This window comes from Euprymna scolopes, chromosome 2, assembly GCF_053919585.1.
Source record: "Euprymna scolopes isolate OS-2025 chromosome 2, ASM5391958v1, whole genome shotgun sequence".
NCBI lineage: Eukaryota > Metazoa > Mollusca > Cephalopoda > Sepiida > Sepiolidae > Euprymna > Euprymna scolopes.
The window spans coordinates 192,055,627-192,076,244 of NC_136483.1; the positions used below are offsets into that span (position 1 = coordinate 192,055,627).

Here is a 20,618-nt window from a genome sequence, read left to right on the forward strand (position 1 = left end):
CTATTTCGTCGAAATACTATTTTCATTATTCTTTTTATATATATATATATATATATATATATATATATATATATATAAAGGGGGAGAGAGAGAAAGAGAGAGAGAGTGAGAGAGAGAGAGCGACGGCGAGAGAAAGAGAGAGAGAGAGGGTGAGAGAAAGAGAGAGACTAATCTTTGTGTTATAACAACATATTTTTATATCTTATAAATCTTTAAAAGAAAATCACATTTTATTTAACGATGTTCAATTCGGATCCAAATTCCATTAACAGGTTTTAGAAGTCCCGCATTGCCAAATTTAATCTTTTTCTGCAAAAATAAAAGAACTTATTTAAGTAAAAATACTATTTCATTTTTATTGTTTTTTTTTCGTCTTTTTTCAAAGATAAATATTATTGAAATATGTTTAAAATGTTTTACTAACAAAATTAACAAACAAGAAATAGAATTAATATCAAGCAAATATTAACTCTAGTTATTTTTATTTCCATTCGATATAAAATATTTTACATAAAGATGATTAGGGAAGATTACTTACTTCAGTTTTTTCACATGGAACAAGACGAAATTTCCGCAACAGTTGTACAACTGCCATCTTGAATTCAAGTTCAGCCAACCGCATTCCAGCACAAACTCGTGGTCCACCCCCGAAAGGAAGATATGTAAATGGTGTTTGGTTGGCTTTGTTTTCTTTACTGAAACTGAAAAAAAAAATAGTAGACAATTATATCATTTAAATAAATACTACAAAAAGAAAAAGAAAATGAAACCCCTGAAACCTTTTTAGAAAAAAATTGAAATTTTAATCAAAATTATATAATCAAATTTGGATGCTTGTCTATAAATGGGCCGCAAAAAATAAATTTTTTTACAAGAAAAATCCGAAAAAAATCTCTATAATGTATGTACTTGTCACTGCACGAAGATGTCATATTCCAAAAATCACGTAAATCGATAAAGTAGTTTTTTATCTAAGAAAATCAAATATCACACCGTTTATCGAAGATTTGCTCCACTGTGACTCGAGTTGAAAAAAATTTTTTTTTTTTGTGGAAAGAGTTGTACTTAAGTTCTGCTATTACTTATTAGGAAGTGCCTGAAACGGAAAAGTCAATCGTATTTGGTGATTTCAGTAAAAGCCTCAGCTTTTTTATTTGGGGGTTGGATGAGCTTGACTCGCTAGCGAAGTGAGAAAATATTATTCGAGCAGCGATATTATTATTTATTGAAAACAGGAACTCTGAACAATTTTTCTTGTAATACAATCCATTTTATATTTTAGAATACACTATAAAAAAATGGAAGATTAATCTAGAATGTTAATGCAATTTTTGCAGATGCAACAACAGGCACAAGCCGAGCGAGATGAACGAAGAGATAAGAAATTATTGAAATTGGCAACTGGAACAAGAAGCAAGGCAGAAGAAATTACAATTTGAACAAGAAGAAAGGCAGAAGAAATTACAATTTGAACATGAAGAAAGGCAAAAATGAACGTTTTTCTAAAACACTGGGACTACTAAAGAATAATCGAGAAAATGCCGACAGTGCTAATTTCTCCCATACAACTATTTTTAATAGTATGGACACATTTAATTATGTGCCGGAGGAAGAAAAGAATTTTGAAGCATACTATACAAGATACGAGGATGTTTTTCAACTGGACTGCAAAAGTTGGCCAAATAGCAGAAAGTTGGGTGTAGCAGAACACAGTAAATTCGTAGATTACATATTACTTAAAAAACTACGGAGTTAGATTTCATGGAAGCTGTAAAATTACTAAAAGAATTATTTAATCCGAATATATCTCTTTTTCATAAGAGATGGTTGTGTATGAATCTAAGGAAGATGGACAACCAAGATTATTTGACATACGCATCAGTTGTCAATAAAAACTGTGATAATTTTAAGCTAGCGGAACTCACAGTAGAAGATTTCAAATGCCTAATCTTCGCACAAGGGTTAGTTTCCACGAAAAATGCGGAAATACGCAGACGAGTGCTGTCTAAGCTGGAATCTGAGCAAGATTTAACACTTCAGAAATTAGCAGAGGATTGTGAAAGGGTCATTACACTAAAAAAGGATTAAAAAAGATAGAAGAATCCAGAGTGACATATGTAAGAAAGGTTAGAAAACCATACACACCAACCAAGAACTATACAAATAAAATCAGTCAAAATGGAACGAGATATTCCAAATATAATAATTATAATTATAGTAAAGAATATAACAAGTCTCTCCTTAGATATAACTGTAAGAGATGCGCAGAAAGACATTGGGAATCAGATTGCCCTTTTCAAGAAGAAAAAATGCTACATTTGCAAGAAAGTCGGACATAAAAGCGATTGTTGCAGATATAAAGATTTCACCAGAAAGAGAGTACAGCAAACAAAATCAAAGGAAAAATTAGACAAAAATCGGCGAAAATACATAAAAGCGGAAATATTTAAAACGCCAATAAAATTACAACTGGATTCAGGATCCGATATTTCTATATATAACTTGAATACATGGAAAAAGTTGGGTAAACCAACCATGATGAAAACGAGTAAATCAGCTCGGACGGTAACTGGTGGTGAGATAAAATTTGAAGGAGAAGTTATCCTTCCGATAAAATTAAAAGGGATTACGAAGAAATTAAAAATGTTCGTATTGAAAAATAGCGAAAATATGTTTGGAATAGATTTAAAAAGAGGACTTAAAAAAAAATTATTCCCTGAAGTATTCATGACTAAATTAGGTCGTTGCAATAAATTTAAGGCCTCGTTTGAACTTAAAGAAAACACCAGCCCAATTTTTAGAAAAAAGCGAAACGTTCCGTTCGCTGGGTTGGAAAAGATTAATAAATAATTAGACAGATTGGAACAGACAGGCATACTATAAAAAATAGAACACAGCGACTGGGCAGCCCCCACCGTATATGTAAAGAAAAAGAATGATGAAATCAGAGTGTGCGCAGACTTTTCGACAGGTCTAAGCTCCATATTACAAGATTACCATTACCCTCTACCAAGTCCAGAGGAAATATTCACAAAGTTGAATGGTGGTAATATCTTCTCCAAGATAGACTTGAGCGACGCGTATTTACAAATACCGGTCGAGGAGAATTGCTGAAAAATACTATGCATCAACACGCACAAATACAATCGGTTGCCCTTTGGCATCAAAGTAGCGCCTGCCATCTTTCAGCAAGCGATGGACACCATGCTAAGTGGTATTGAGTGCGCATGTGCATACCTGGACGACATTGTTATCAGGAGCAAATCCCTAGAAGAGCATAAGGAGCATTTAAAACAAGTATTCACTCGAATACAAGAATTCGGGTTTAAAGTAAAAGAAAATGAATGCGACTTTTGTATGAGCGAAATTAAGTATCTTGGACATATAATAAATAAACATGGGCGACGTCCAGACCCAGAAAGATCTGCGGCAATAAAAAACATGCCAGCACCTAATAACGTAACAACATTGCAGAGTTTCTTAGGACTCGCAAATTATTACCAATCTTTTATTGAAGGGATGCATAATTTGCGAGCTCCCTTAAATGAGCTGCTAAAAAAGGACACACCTTGGAACTGGGCGCAAGAATGTCAAACCGCTTTTGACAAAATAAAGAGCGCACTAACATCTGAATTATTTCTAACTCACTATGACACAAAATTAAATATAGTCGTCGCTAGTGACGCTAGTTCCTACGGCATAGGAGCATGCATTCAACATATCATGCCTAATGAATCTAGAAAGCCGATAACTCACACTTCGAGAACGCTGCTTCCAGCAAAGAAGACGTATTCACAGATTGAAAAAGAAGCGTTGAGTATAATCTTTGCAGTGACTAAGTTCCACCGATATTTGTATGGTAGACATTTTATACTTGAAATCGCCCATAAACCATTAGTCACAATCTACGGATCAAAAAAAGGATTGCCTGTATACACCGCAAATAGATTGCTGCGCTGGGGTACGATTCTACTGAATTACGTTTCCAGATACAACATCTAGCATCGAAAAAGATTTGCCATGCGGATGGACTTTCAAGACTGATACCACAGAAACATAATTTGGAAGAATCAGTGATTGCAGCAATTCGAACAAATGTCAAAGTGAAAAATATGGTAGCAAACATCATTAAAGAACTACCGGTAGCATTGTAGGACATTAAAAGAGAAGCCGATAAAGATGAATACATAAATGATATAAAAGAAAAAATTATAAATGACAAAAAGGTTCAGGAAATTTTTTCCATATGTAACGATGTGTTATTATACAGCGAGAGAGTAGTAATACCTAAAACGTTGTAGAAGAGGATTTTGAGAAACTTCCACACAGGACATCCGAGGATAAATCGGATGAAGTCTCTAATGAGAAGCTACGTATACTGGCGTAACATGGACATCGACATAGCTACAACAATAAATAGATGTAAAGGATACCAGTTAGCGGCAAAATCCCCACCTATAGTACACAAACCGTGACCGAAAACTGACCACCCATGGTCGAGAATCCACATGGACTTCACTGGTCCAGTAGGAGAAAATTACTACTTAATTGTAGTAGATAGTTACACAAAATGGCCTGAGGTAATTCGTGGCATAATATCGTAGTAAACGTTAGTAATGGAGATTTGATAAAGTGTCTCACTTAATGGGGCGGTTTATTAGGAATTTGTTTATGTTGGACTTGAAGACATCCAAGTTGTAGTCAGGTGGGAAACAGGCAAACGGAAGAGAGTTCAACAGGCGTGCACTTCTAAGAAAGACGCTTTGTTCATGAAATCTACGCTGTGGTTTCAGCTAAACGGGTGTTTTTCATGAAAGATTGGCGATGAGGGACCGGAGATTGGAGCTAAGACGAGCACTTGCCGTGGAAATAACGATAAAACAAAGACAGGCTCGCAACGTCTCTTCTGTGGGGGAGGGGTTGCAGGGAAGAGAAAAAGGCATCCCTCACTAAGCCACGAATCTATTTTGTACTCTGTCAAGGCAGGATAGGCTGTTTTTAGCAGCTTCTACCCAGATGTGGCAGCAGTACTCCATCCTTGGGCGTATTTGGCTTTTATATAGATAGAGAATTGCATCAGCAGTGAGATATCTATCTGTTGATAGGTCAAACAGTATGGAACATGTCTGGAGCGGTAAATGTTTTGGTTTCGATTCTAGCTGATGGTACGCAATTCATTTTTTAAAACTTTTGAAATCAATACTCTATATTAGGTACAATGTAATATTCAATAAGAAATTGGCTCTGTAATTATAAATACGAAATTTACATTAATTAAAATATATTTAAGCGTATTTTTCAACCGGGTAAGTCTTGTATTAAAACAATTTAGTTTCAAAGATTTTCTTATACAAATCAATTAATTTAGTATAAAAATACAAATAGAATAAACTTATTGGAAATGAAATCATCGATTTTATCTCATAGTTATAAAAAACAACAAAAAAGGGAAATAAAAATCGTTTTGTTTTGAAGAGACAAGTCTAAACTTTTTTTCATGGCATGATCAAAAAATGAACTTATTTTGGTTTGAAATGAATTCGAGTTTCATTGTTTTATTTGATATTTGACCTTCACATCAACAGACCCTATCCCCTTCTATTTGACCCAGGTTTTCTTACACTAATTCAAGTCTAAAATGATATTTTTAACAGTAGTTTCAATCGAATAGTTTTCGTATAGAAGACCTTAAAAAAATAAAGCTTATCCACCTCGCTTCTGTTTGACTTATATTTGCTAAACTGATTCAGTTTCGATTGACTGAGTTTCATATAGAATAGTTACAAATAAGTTTTTAGTTGATTGTTTTGTAAAGGAAAAATGTTTTGGCTTTGCAGAACCTGATTGAGTTTTTGCAAAGGCAAAGTAAAAAGATAACATCAATGTTAGGTGCATTTTAGGTCAGAAAGCCGGTATCTTCAAGCAACCTGATCTGGTAGCAGCTGTAAAAAATGTCAAACAAAAATAGAATTAAAAACAAGTCTACATATTTCTCATGACATGTTCATTATCCCCCCCCCCCACACCTTTCTACTTGACCTATATTTGAAACTCTAAAAGGATATTTCAGTTTCAGTTGACTAAGTTTCGTGTAGAAGACTTAAAACAAAAATAAGCCGACATTTCTCTTTTCTGCCTTATTTTTCTACACTGACTCAAGTCTCGTCGTCATATTCGCCTTTAAATGTATGCCGGTGCAGAACGGATTTTAGAAATTGACTTCCACTCTGACCACTTATACATGCGACTGGGGACCGCTTGTGAATTTCATACTCCCATGAAACTTTCTCCTTCGGAGGAAACCGGTTAAACCCTGAATGGGGTTGGTGCTGATCACACACACACACACACACACACACACACACACACACACACACACACACACACACACACACACACACACACTCTCTCTCTCTCTCTCTCTCTCTCTCTCTCTCTCTCTCTGACCACTACTTTGTTATCCCTCTTTCTCTTAAATTCATTCTTATTATTTTCTTGGACTTCATCTGTCAAATGATCCTGCTACTTCAGCAATCCTATATCTATTAATCTAAGAACTCTCATCTGTTTTTTTCAACGTGACCAAACCATCGAAGTCTCCTGTTCTGCAAACATCTCCCTATATTGGTAAGGTGTATTCTTCTTCTGATGTCATCAGATCTAAACCTGTCTTTAATACTCACATTACACATTCAGTGTATTATTCCCATATTATTTCTCTTCATGCAACACGTCTTCGACCATCACTAACCAGGTTTTACTTTTATAATCATCATACTGAGTACACATGCTTGATTGAATCTTACCTTGGTCAACAGTGGTAACACTCTGTTGGTTAGTAATGGCAAAAGTTCTCTGAACTTATTCCATCCATTTCTAATTCTTGCAATCACACAAGCACCGTCTCCCTCCTGTGCTCCAATCGTATCATCAAGAAAACAAAATTCCTGAACAATGTCTTTACCATCCAAATAAACTGAATTCCCATCTGTTTCCATTGGGTCACATGTCTTGCACACAAATTGATTATCAAATTATCTGTAATTCCAGTACACTTTTAATACACCCAATGCTTACAAGTAACACAAAAATATTAAGTTGCACCAAACTCCTATTCCACAAACTGATTATGGGAACTTTTCTCTTTCCGAAGGCTTTTGAACACTACAACCATTGATTAGCACTTTGCTCTACGTTAACATCTGCTTTCACACCTTTAAATTTCTTCATGTGTTTAACTTAACATAGAAACCTTCCACAGTTTCACAAACAAGCACTAAAAGCATCAGCCTAAAGTATCTCTTCCAGACAATTTCTACAAAACTTATAAGACACAAATGAAAAGAATAAACCCTGTACAATTCTCTTATATACTCCATATGTGTTGTTTATTCTAACGTGGTTTTGAGTATTTCTGTACATGACTCGAATAATCCTAACCAACAACATGCTGGCCCTTAATTAAATAATTGCAAAACCAATCAGACAACATCCCTTGAAATTATCTAACAAATTTTCTCCAATTCTACAAAAGCAAAATACAGGTTCTTCTTACAAAGATATTTCGTTTGCATTCATCTCAGGATAAATACAGTATCAATTGTACTTCATCTAAGCATAGAACAAAACTGCATTTCATCTATTTTTAAATTTGTTGTTTATTTTAACGTGATTTTCGCTATTTCTGTACATGAATTAAATAATTCTAACGAATGCTTGCCTCTAATTAATCCAACACATCTTGAGACTTTCTCCAAATTTTTCTCCAAATCCACAAAAGCAAAATACAAGTACTAAAATACTTCTCTTGCATTTGTCTCAGGATAAAAACAGCATCAATGGTAATTCGTTCAGACAAAAAACAAAAAAAAACAACAACAATCCCCCCCCCCAAAAAAAAACCGCATTTAATCTAGTTGTAAAAAAATATTTTGAACAGAAGTTTCAATTTTCCCCTTAAATGAAAATGAAATAAGCTTAACCGCCCGCACCCTTTCATCTGTGTCAGCGTTTTAATAGTTTGATACTCACTTGTCAGGATTAAACTTTTCCGGTTCATTCCAATATCTAGAATCATAATGTAAGCACATGATTGGAAACAAAACACCTGTGTTCTTGGGAATTTTGATTCCTTTTATGACGCAATCTTCTTTACATTCCCTTGTAATTCTGAAAAAAAAAAGCCAAAGGAAGCAACAATAGAGAATTAACAAAATGGCGGTTAAAAAGCGAGAACAGAACACATATTCAGTTTTATTCTTCATATTAGATTTTGGTACTTCTGCATGTCAGTGACATGAGGCGAATGTGTGTATTTTAGTTTCAAGAACCGCCGACAGATGTCACTTATCAGCCTAAGAACAGGGTCAATAACTCTTCCTTTTCTAAAAGTGCATGCAAACTGAAATTACATTTTGCTACGTTTTTATACAACCTTTCTGTAAAAAAAAACAAAAAAAATTATTCTTAAACCTCTATAAATGTTTCATGTTTTTTAAATAATATTTTGCTACATTTTTTTATGCAACCTTTCTGTAAAATAAAAACAAAAAAAATATTCTTACACCTCTATAAATGTTTCATGTTTTTTAAATAATATTTTGCTACATTTTTTTACAACCTTTTTGTAAAAAAAACAAAAAAATTATTATTAAACCTCTATAAATGTTTCATGTTTTTTAAATAATATTTTGCTACATTTTTATACAACCTTTTTGTAAAAAAAACAAAAAAATTATTATTAAACCTCTATAAATGTTTCATGTTTTTTAAATAATATTTTGCTACATTTTTTATACAACCTTTCTCTAAAAAAACAAAAAAATATTATTAAACCTCTATAAATGTTTCATGTTTTTTAAATAATATTTTGCTACATCTTTATACAACCTTTTTGTAAAAAAAACAAAAAAATTATTCTTAAACCTCTATAAATGTTTCATGTTTTTTAAATAATATTTTGCTACATCTTTATACAACCTTTTTGTAAAAAAAACAAAAAAATTATTCTTAAACCTCTATAAATGTTTCATGTTTTTTAAATAATATTTTGCTACATTTTTTATACAACCTTTCTCTAAAAAAACAAAAAAATTATTATTAAACCTCTATAAATGTTTCATGTTTTTTAAATAATATTTTGCTACATCTTTATACAACCTTTTTGTAAAAAAAACAAAAAAATTATTATTAAACCTCTATAAATGTTTCATGTTTTTTAAATAATATTTTGCTACATTTTTTATACAACCTTTTTGTAAAAAAAAACAAAAAAATTATTATTAAACCTCTATAAATGTTTCATGTTTTTTAAATAATATTTTGCTACATTTTTTATACAACCTTTCTCTAAAAAAACAAAAAAATATTATTAAACCTCTATAAATGTTTCATGTTTTTTAAATAATATTTTGCTACATCTTTATACAACCTTTTTGTAAAAAAAACAAAAAAATTATTATTAAACCTCTATAAATGTTTCATGTTTTTTAAATAATATTTTGCTACATCTTTATACAACCTTTTTGTAAAAAAAACAAAAAAATTATTCTTAAACCTCTATAAATGTTTCATGTTTTTTAAATAATATTTTGCTACATTTTTTATACAACCTTTTTGTAAAAAAAAAACAAAAAAATTATTATTAAACCTCTATAAATGTTTCATGTTTTTTAAATAATATTTTGCTACATTTTTTATACAACCTTTCTCTAAAAAAACAAAAAAATTATTATTAAACCTCTATAAATGTTTCATGTTTTTTAAATAATATTTTGCTACATCTTTATACAACCTTTTTGTAAAAAAAACAAAAAAATTATTATTAAACCTCTATAAATGTTTCATGTTTTTCAAATAATATTTTGCTACATTTTTTATACAACCTTTCTCTAAAAAAACAAAAAAATTATTATTAAACCTCTATAAATGTTTCATGTTTTTTAAATAATATTTTGCTACATTTTTTATACAACCTTTCTCTAAAAAAACAAAAAAATTATTATTAAACCTCTATAAATGTTTCATGTTTTTTAAATAATATTTTGCTACATTTTTTATACAACCTTTTTGTAAAAAAAAAACAAAAAAATTATTATTAAACCTCTATAAATGTTTCATGTTTTTTAAATAATATTTTGCTACATTTTTTATACAACCTTTCTCTAAAAAAACAAAAAAATTATTATTAAACCTCTATAAATGTTTCATGTTTTTTAAATAATATTTTGCTACATTTTTTATACAACCTTTTTGTAAAAAAAAAACAAAAAAATTATTATTAAACCTCTATAAATGTTTCATGTTTTTTAAATAATATTTTGCTACATTTTTTATACAACCTTTCTCTAAAAAAACAAAAAAATTATTATTAAACCTCTATAAATGTTTCATGTTTTTTAAATAATATTTTGCTACATTTTTTATACAACCTTTTTGTAAAAAAAAAACAAAAAAATTATTATTAAACCTCTATAAATGTTTCATGTTTTTCAAATAATATTTTGCTACATTTTTTATACAACCTTTCTCTAAAAAAACAAAAAAATTATTATTAAACCTCTATAAATGTTTCATGTTTTTTAAATAATATTTTGCTACATTTTTTATACAACCTTTTTGTAAAAAAAAAACAAAAAAATTATTATTAAACCTCTATAAATGTTTCATGTTTTTTAAATAATATTTTGCTACATTTTTATACAACCTTTTTGTAAAAAAAACAAAAAAATATTATTAAACCTCTATAAATGTTTCATGTTTTTTAAATAATATTTTGCTACATTTTTTATACAACCTTTCTCTAAAAAAACAAAAAAATTATTATTAAACCTCTATAAATGTTTCATGTTTTTTAAATAATATTTTGCTACATCTTTATACAACCTTTTTGTAAAAAAAACAAAAGAATTATTATTAAACCTCTATAAATGTTTCATGTTTTTCAAATAATATTTTGCTACATTTTTTATACAACCTTTCTCTAAAAAAACAAAAAAATTATTATTAAACCTCTATAAATGTTTCATGTTTTTTAAATAATATTTTGCTACATTTTTTATACAACCTTTCTCTAAAAAAAAACAAAAAAATTATTATTAAACCTCTATAAATGTTTCATGTTTTTTAAATAATATTTTGCTACATTTTTATACAACCTTTTTGTAAAAAAAACAAAAAAATATTATTAAACCTCTATAAATGTTTCATGTTTTTTAAATAATATTTTGCTACATTTTTTATACAACCTTTCTCTAAAAAAACAAAAAAATTATTATTAAACCTCTATAAATGTTTCATGTTTTTTAAATAATATTTTGCTACATCTTTATACAACCTTTTTGTAAAAAAAACAAAAAAATTATTATTAAACCTCTATAAATGTTTCATGTTTTTTAAATAATATTTTGCTACATTTTTTATACAACCTTTCTCTAAAAAAACAAAAAAATTATTATTAAACCTCTATAAATGTTTCATGTTTTTTAAATAATATTTTGCTACATCTTTATACAACCTTTTTGTAAAAAAAACAAAAAAATTATTATTAAACCTCTATAAATGTTTCATGTTTTTTAAATAATATTTTGCTACATTTTTTATACAACCTTTTTGTAAAAAAAAACAAAAAAATTATTATTAAACCTCTATAAATGTTTCATGTTTTTTAAATAATATTTTGCTACATTTTTTATACAACCTTTCTCTAAAAAAACAAAAAAATATTATTAAACCTCTATAAATGTTTCATGTTTTTTAAATAATATTTTGCTACATCTTTATACAACCTTTTTGTAAAAAAAACAAAAAAATTATTATTAAACCTCTATAAATGTTTCATGTTTTTTAAATAATATTTTGCTACATCTTTATACAACCTTTTTGTAAAAAAAACAAAAAAATTATTCTTAAACCTCTATAAATGTTTCATGTTTTTTAAATAATATTTTGCTACATTTTTTATACAACCTTTTTGTAAAAAAAAAACAAAAAAATTATTATTAAACCTCTATAAATGTTTCATGTTTTTTAAATAATATTTTGCTACATTTTTTATACAACCTTTCTCTAAAAAAACAAAAAAATTATTATTAAACCTCTATAAATGTTTCATGTTTTTTAAATAATATTTTGCTACATCTTTATACAACCTTTTTGTAAAAAAAACAAAAAAATTATTATTAAACCTCTATAAATGTTTCATGTTTTTCAAATAATATTTTGCTACATTTTTTATACAACCTTTCTCTAAAAAAACAAAAAAATTATTATTAAACCTCTATAAATGTTTCATGTTTTTTAAATAATATTTTGCTACATTTTTTATACAACCTTTCTCTAAAAAAACAAAAAAATTATTATTAAACCTCTATAAATGTTTCATGTTTTTTAAATAATATTTTGCTACATTTTTTATACAACCTTTTTGTAAAAAAAAAACAAAAAAATTATTATTAAACCTCTATAAATGTTTCATGTTTTTTAAATAATATTTTGCTACATTTTTTATACAACCTTTCTCTAAAAAAACAAAAAAATTATTATTAAACCTCTATAAATGTTTCATGTTTTTTAAATAATATTTTGCTACATTTTTTATACAACCTTTTTGTAAAAAAAAAACAAAAAAATTATTATTAAACCTCTATAAATGTTTCATGTTTTTTAAATAATATTTTGCTACATTTTTTATACAACCTTTCTCTAAAAAAACAAAAAAATTATTATTAAACCTCTATAAATGTTTCATGTTTTTTAAATAATATTTTGCTACATTTTTTATACAACCTTTTTGTAAAAAAAAAACAAAAAAATTATTATTAAACCTCTATAAATGTTTCATGTTTTTCAAATAATATTTTGCTACATTTTTTATACAACCTTTCTCTAAAAAAACAAAAAAATTATTATTAAACCTCTATAAATGTTTCATGTTTTTTAAATAATATTTTGCTACATTTTTTATACAACCTTTTTGTAAAAAAAAAACAAAAAAATTATTATTAAACCTCTATAAATGTTTCATGTTTTTTAAATAATATTTTGCTACATTTTTATACAACCTTTTTGTAAAAAAAACAAAAAAATATTATTAAACCTCTATAAATGTTTCATGTTTTTTAAATAATATTTTGCTACATTTTTTATACAACCTTTCTCTAAAAAAACAAAAAAATTATTATTAAACCTCTATAAATGTTTCATGTTTTTTAAATAATATTTTGCTACATCTTTATACAACCTTTTTGTAAAAAAAACAAAAGAATTATTATTAAACCTCTATAAATGTTTCATGTTTTTCAAATAATATTTTGCTACATTTTTTATACAACCTTTCTCTAAAAAAACAAAAAAATTATTATTAAACCTCTATAAATGTTTCATGTTTTTTAAATAATATTTTGCTACATTTTTTATACAACCTTTCTCTAAAAAAAAACAAAAAAATTATTATTAAACCTCTATAAATGTTTCATGTTTTTTAAATAATATTTTGCTACATTTTTATACAACCTTTTTGTAAAAAAAACAAAAAAATATTATTAAACCTCTATAAATGTTTCATGTTTTTTAAATAATATTTTGCTACATTTTTTATACAACCTTTCTCTAAAAAAACAAAAAAATTATTATTAAACCTCTATAAATGTTTCATGTTTTTTAAATAATATTTTGCTACATCTTTATACAACCTTTTTGTAAAAAAAACAAAAAAATTATTATTAAACCTCTATAAATGTTTCATGTTTTTCAAATAATATTTTGCTACATTTTTTATACAACCTTTCTCTAAAAAAACAAAAAAATTATTATTAAACCTCTATAAATGTTTCATGTTTTTCAAATAATATTTTGCTACATTTTTTATACAACCTTTCTCTAAAAAAACAAAAAAATTATTATTAAACCTCTATAAATGTTTCATGTTTTTTAAATAATATTTTGCTACATTTTTTATACAACCTTTCTCTAAAAAAACAAAAAAATTATTATTAAACCTCTATAAATGTTTCATGTTTTTTAAATAATATTTTGCTACATTTTTTATACAACCTTTTTGTAAAAAAAAAACAAAAAAATTATTATTAAACCTCTATAAATGTTTCATGTTTTTTAAATAATATTTTGCTACATTTTTTATACAACCTTTCTCTAAAAAAACAAAAAAATTATTATTAAACCTCTATAAATGTTTCATGTTTTTTAAATAATATTTTGCTACATTTTTTATACAACCTTTTTGTAAAAAAAAAACAAAAAAATTATTATTAAACCTCTATAAATGTTTCATGTTTTTCAAATAATATTTTGCTACATTTTTTATACAACCTTTCTCTAAAAAAACAAAAAAATTATTATTAAACCTCTATAAATGTTTCATGTTTTTTAAATAATATTTTGCTACATTTTTTATACAACCTTTTTGTAAAAAAAAAACAAAAAAATTATTATTAAACCTCTATAAATGTTTCATGTTTTTTAAATAATATTTTGCTACATTTTTATACAACCTTTTTGTAAAAAAAACAAAAAAATATTATTAAACCTCTATAAATGTTTCATGTTTTTTAAATAATATTTTGCTACATTTTTTATACAACCTTTCTCTAAAAAAACAAAAAAATTATTATTAAACCTCTATAAATGTTTCATGTTTTTTAAATAATATTTTGCTACATCTTTATACAACCTTTTTGTAAAAAAAACAAAAGAATTATTATTAAACCTCTATAAATGTTTCATGTTTTTCAAATAATATTTTGCTACATTTTTTATACAACCTTTCTCTAAAAAAACAAAAAAATTATTATTAAACCTCTATAAATGTTTCATGTTTTTTAAATAATATTTTGCTACATTTTTTATACAACCTTTTTGTAAAAAAAAAACAAAAAAATTATTATTAAACCTCTATAAATGTTTCATGTTTTTTAAATAATATTTTGCTACATTTTTATACAACCTTTTTGTAAAAAAAACAAAAAAATATTATTAAACCTCTATAAATGTTTCATGTTTTTTAAATAATATTTTGCTACATTTTTTATACAACCTTTCTCTAAAAAAACAAAAAAAATATTATTAAACCTCTATAAATGTTTCATGTTTTTTAAATAATATTTTGCTACATCTTTATACAACCTTTTTGTAAAAAAAACAAAAAAATTATTATTAAACCTCTATAAATGTTTCATGTTTTTCAAATAATATTTTGCTACATTTTTTATACAACCTTTCTCTAAAAAAACAAAAAAATTATTATTAAACCTCTATAAATGTTTCATGTTTTTTAAATAATATTTTGCTACATTTTTTATACAACCTTTTTGTAAAAAAAAAACAAAAAAATTATTATTAAACCTCTATAAATGTTTCATGTTTTTTAAATAATATTTTGCTACATTTTTATACAACCTTTTTGTAAAAAAAACAAAAAAATATTATTAAACCTCTATAAATGTTTCACGTTTTTAAAATAATATTTTGCTACATTTTTTATACAACCTTTCTCTAAAAAAACAAAAAAATTATTATTAAACCTCTATAAATGTTTCATGTTTTTTAAATAATATTTTGCTACATCTTTATACAACCTTTTTGTAAAAAAAACAAAAAAATTATTATTAAACCTCTATAAATGTTTCATGTTTTTCAAATAATATTTTGCTACATTTTTTATACAACCTTTCTCTAAAAAAACAAAAAAATTATTATTAAACCTCTATAAATGTTTCATGTTTTTTAAATAATATTTTGCTACATTTTTTATACAACCTTTTTGTAAAAAAAAAACAAAAAAATTATTATTAAACCTCTATAAATGTTTCATGTTTTTTAAATAATATTTTGCTACATTTTTATACAACCTTTTTGTAAAAAAAACAAAAAAATATTATTAAACCTCTATAAATGTTTCACGTTTTTAAAATAATATTTTGCTACATTTTTTATACAACCTTTCTCTAAAAAAACAAAAAAATTATTATTAAACCTCTATAAATGTTTCATGTTTTTTAAATAATATTTTGCTACATCTTTATACAACCTTTTTGTAAAAAAAACAAAAAAATTATTATTAAACCTCTATAAATGTTTCATGTTTTTCAAATAATATTTTGCTACATTTTTATACAACCTTTCTCTAAAAAAAACAAAAAAATTATTATTAAACCTCTATAAATGTTTCATGTTTTTTAAATAATATTTTGCTACATTTTTATACAACCTTTTTGTAAAAAAAACAAAAAAATTATTATTAAACCTCTATAGATGTTTCATGTTTTTTAAATAATATTTTGCTACATTTTTATACAACCTTTTTGTAAAAAAAACAAAAAAATTATTATTAAACCTCTATAAATGTTTCATGTTTTTTAAATAATATTTTGCTACATTTTTATACAACCTTTTTGTAAAAAAAAACAAAAAAATTATTATTAAACCTCTATAAATGTTTCATGTTTTTTAAATAATATTTTGCTACATTTTTATACAACCTTTTTGTAAAAAAAAACAAAAAAATTATTCTTAAACCTCTATAAATGTTTCATGTTTTTTAAATAATATTTTGCTACATTTTTATACAACATTTCTCTAAAAAACAAAAAAACATATTATTAAACCTCTATAAATGTTTCATGTTTTTTAAATAATATTTTGCTACATTTTTATACAACATTTTTGTAAAAAAAACAAAAAAAAATATTATTAAACCTCTATAAATGTTTCATGTCTTTTAAATAATATTTTGCTACATTTTTATACAACCTTTTTGTAAAAAAAACAAAAAAATATTATTAAACCTCTATAAATGTTTCACGTTTTTAAAATAATATTTTGCTACATTTTTATACAACCTTTTTGTAAAAAAAACAAAAAAATTATTATTAAACCTCTATAAATGTTTCATGTTTTTTAAATAATATTTTGCTACATTTTTATACAACCTTTTTGTAAAAAAAACAAAAAAATTATTCTTAAACCTCTATAAATGTTTCATGTTTTTTAAATAATATTTTGCTACATTTTTATACAACCTTTTTGTAAAAAAAACAAAAAAATTATTCTTAAACCTCTATAAATGTTTCATGTTTTTTAAATAATATTTTGCTACATTTTTTATACAACCTTTTTGTAAAAAAAAAACAAAAAAATTATTATTAAACCTGTATAAATGTTTCATGTTTTTTAAATAATATTTTGCTACATTTTTTTATACAACCTTTCTGTAAAAAAAAGCAAAAAAATTATTCTTAAACCTCTATAAATGTTTCATGTTTTTTAAATAATATTTTGCTACATTTTTTATACAACCTTTTTGTAAAAAAAAACAAAAAAATTATTCTTAAACCTCTATAAATGTTTCATGTTTTTTAAATAATATTTTGCTACATTTTTATACAACCTTTCTCTAAAAAACAAAAAAACATATTATTAAACCTCTATAAATGTTTCATGTCTTTTAAATAATATTTTGCTACATTTTTATACAACCTTTTTGTAAAAAAAACAAAAAAAAATATTATTAAACCTCTATAAATGTTTCATGTCTTTTAAATAATATTTTGCTACATTTTTATACAACCTTTTTGTAAAAAAAACAAAAAAAATATTATTAAACCTCTATAAATGTTTCACGTTTTTTAAAAAACATATTATTAAACCTCTATAAATGTTTCATGTTTTTTAAATAATATTTTGCTACATTTTTATACAACCTTTTTGTAAAAAAAACAAAAACATTATTATTAAACCTCTATAAATGTTTCATGTTTTTTAAATTATATTTTGCTACATTTTTATACAACCTTTTTGTAAAAAAAACAAAAACTTATTATTAAACCTCTATAAATGTTTCATGTCTTTTAAATAATATTTTGCTACATTTTTTATACAACCTTACCGTAAAGAAAAAACAAACAAATAATCGTAAAAACAATCTATGAATGTTTCGTGTTTTTATCATATTTATTATTTTATTTTCAGTTATCAATAGTGACCGCCAATCGATCGAAAACTGCTTTTTCGGAAGCTTATTAAAATCGATGAAAATCCATTATTTCTGAACAACTTTTGGTTTTATCAGAAAGATAATACCCTGAAGATTATTATGTTAAAAGCAGAATAACATAATACTTTTCTATAATTTTTAATAGAATTTAAAGTTTTACATTAAAAAAACAAAAAACAAACAAACAAAAAAACAAAACAAATCGCATTTAACCCAGACGTAGAATAAAACATAAATCTTTTTTAAAAAGGTTTTCAATTAAACTTTTTTATGCCTAAATTAAATTTACTATAATTGGCTATAAGAATAACCAAAAATATTAGAATATAATTATCTTATATTTTAATAAATTCAAATAATACCATTTTTTATCATGGACTCGTACATTTTACCTATCACCGCCATCTTGGATATTAGGTATGGGAACCCATATTTAAGCATTTTCATGACTTAATGTAACTAGGCAGGCAAATACCTTTTCTTTAAAAAATAATTGAATTAAATTATAATTACAAACGCCATTTATGGTAAAATATGTTACTTTTAGCTTTATAATTTTTTTCCTTCATAATAATTGATCAATCAAGCTTTACATTTTTCCTAATACTTCTTAAAAGTAACGAAAAACTGCTTTTTTTTCTATTTATTTTATTACCCAATTCTTTATTACATAAAGCAAGTTGACAAAGACTTTCATTAGAGTTTGGTGATCCTTAAAATGGCCGTTTTTGGTAACCCTCTTAGAGGATGCAACTTGTTGGGATGTCGCAACTGTCATCTACGGAAACCCATGTCTTCATAGACATAGTTAATTTTCAAAAAGGGAGATAACAGCTTTTTGTAAACCATAACGGGCTACCGTAGCTTGAAAAAATTAATTAAAACGACATTTGCAGATATAATTAATACTTATAATTTTCACACTCTGTTTTTTTCTTTTTTTTTTTTTAATTCTTTTTTTTTTTTTTGGTATCGATTCTTTAAAGTATACTTTATGTACATGGAAATTTTACACATTCTAAAATTGAATTTTAAATTTAGTTTTAAAGATTTAAAAGTATGTACATTTTAGCGTTTTCGTAAAAACATTTTTTATCCTCATTTGAAAGATAATAATTATTGATAACATATTCAATGAACCTCACGCTTCAAAACGCGAAAGATAAAAAATTAAACACATTCAAATTTCGAATTTCAATCTTCGATATCGAAGACACCCTGTGAATTTTTTTTTTCTTTCTACACTCATTCACCCTCCTACCACAAAATGAGTGTGTGCTTAATGGATCGCTTGGACTTTAAGAATATTTTATGAATATTTCATGCTTGTATTTGATAAATGCATTTGATAATAAGCAGTCCCTGTTTATATAATGATATCAATAATTTTGGTTGAAGTGATTTGAATATTTTGAAATATTGATCCAATAATACTAATTATAAGCTTTATCTGCCTGGTGTTGCCCGGGAGTCTTTTTGACTTCATTTTTGTTTAGCTCATTGACATGCCATACCTTTTTGTATATTTTCTTAATTTCTTGTAAAAAAATATTTACATTTTTTGGAAATGTAATTCAATGCATGGAAAAAAATCAATTGAACATATTTAAATCAAATTAATACTTAAAAAATATGAAACAAAATATTTTGCAAATTAAAGTTAATTACTATGGAACAACGACTATAATCACGTTGCCACACCAGTTCCCGTAATATCACCAAAGTAAAACCTAATCAGATGGATGATTATTTGGGAACGCCAGGCGCTGTATGTAACGTGCAGTCTTAGTGACTTTGTAATTTGCAGCTACAATAAATAGTCCTGTAATGTTTATTGTAATCTCTATCGACCAGATACTGGCTGGCAATGATATATTGTTACCTACATATATAAAGTAGTAGCGTGTATGTGTGCGTACAACTCTCCTGCAGCCCAGATCACTGGACCGACCATGACCTAACCTGGAATGATGATGGTCTTCCACCTAGGGATGGTGCACACCATTTTTCAAGGTTAAGATCAAAGGTCAAGGCGAAAGCGTATGTATATATACTCTCCTACAGCATACATCACTGGACCGATTATAACCAAACCTGGCATGATGATGCCCCCCCCTACACCAAATGGTGCACACCATTTTCCAAGGTAAAGATCAAGGTCATAGCCTATGTATATATATACTCTCCTACAGGCCACACCACTGGAGCAATCATGACCAAACCTGACATGATGATGGTCTCTAACCTAGAGATAGTGCACAGCACTTTTCAAGATCATGTTCAAATGTTAAAGTCGAGACTTTGCTAGTACTATATAGTCGTTTGCTTATATTATTAATTGATCCGAACTATTATAAAATTATAATTTGGTTAAAATTTATAAAATATTGATGCTCTTGTTTAGAAGGATCGATCAAGGGAAGTAGCTAAAATGCTCGTCAAATTGATTGATCAAATTCGAACCATATAAAAGCTTAGGTGTGTTTTTAAGAGACTGTTTCTAGACCGAATCAGTTCACCTCATTTAAAAACGTTGTCTGTTTTTAAAACTAAATACGATCCCACAAAGATGAACAAGCGCCCCATCCCCCAAATAACAAAAAAGTAG

At 25.7% G+C, this 20,618-nt stretch overlaps 1 protein-coding gene across 2 annotated transcripts in view; it reads right to left on the reverse strand.

Annotated features, from left to right (window-relative positions):
* Positions 1-173: 173 nt before the first annotated feature.
* The window catches only part of LOC145300297 (cytochrome P450 3A14-like), an 87,058-nt gene continuing 66,613 nt past the window's right edge, over positions 174-20,618 (reverse strand). For both annotated transcript variants that reach the window (XM_080144473.1, XM_080144472.1), the window contains exons 12-14: positions 8,032-8,169; positions 539-701; positions 174-309 (exon numbers count right to left, since the gene is read on the reverse strand). In XM_080144473.1, coding sequence (XP_080000599.1) covers positions 235-309; positions 539-701; positions 8,032-8,169 — 376 coding nt within the window. In that variant the 3' untranslated portion in view covers positions 174-234. The remainder of the gene's footprint in view (positions 310-538; positions 702-8,031; positions 8,170-20,618) is intronic.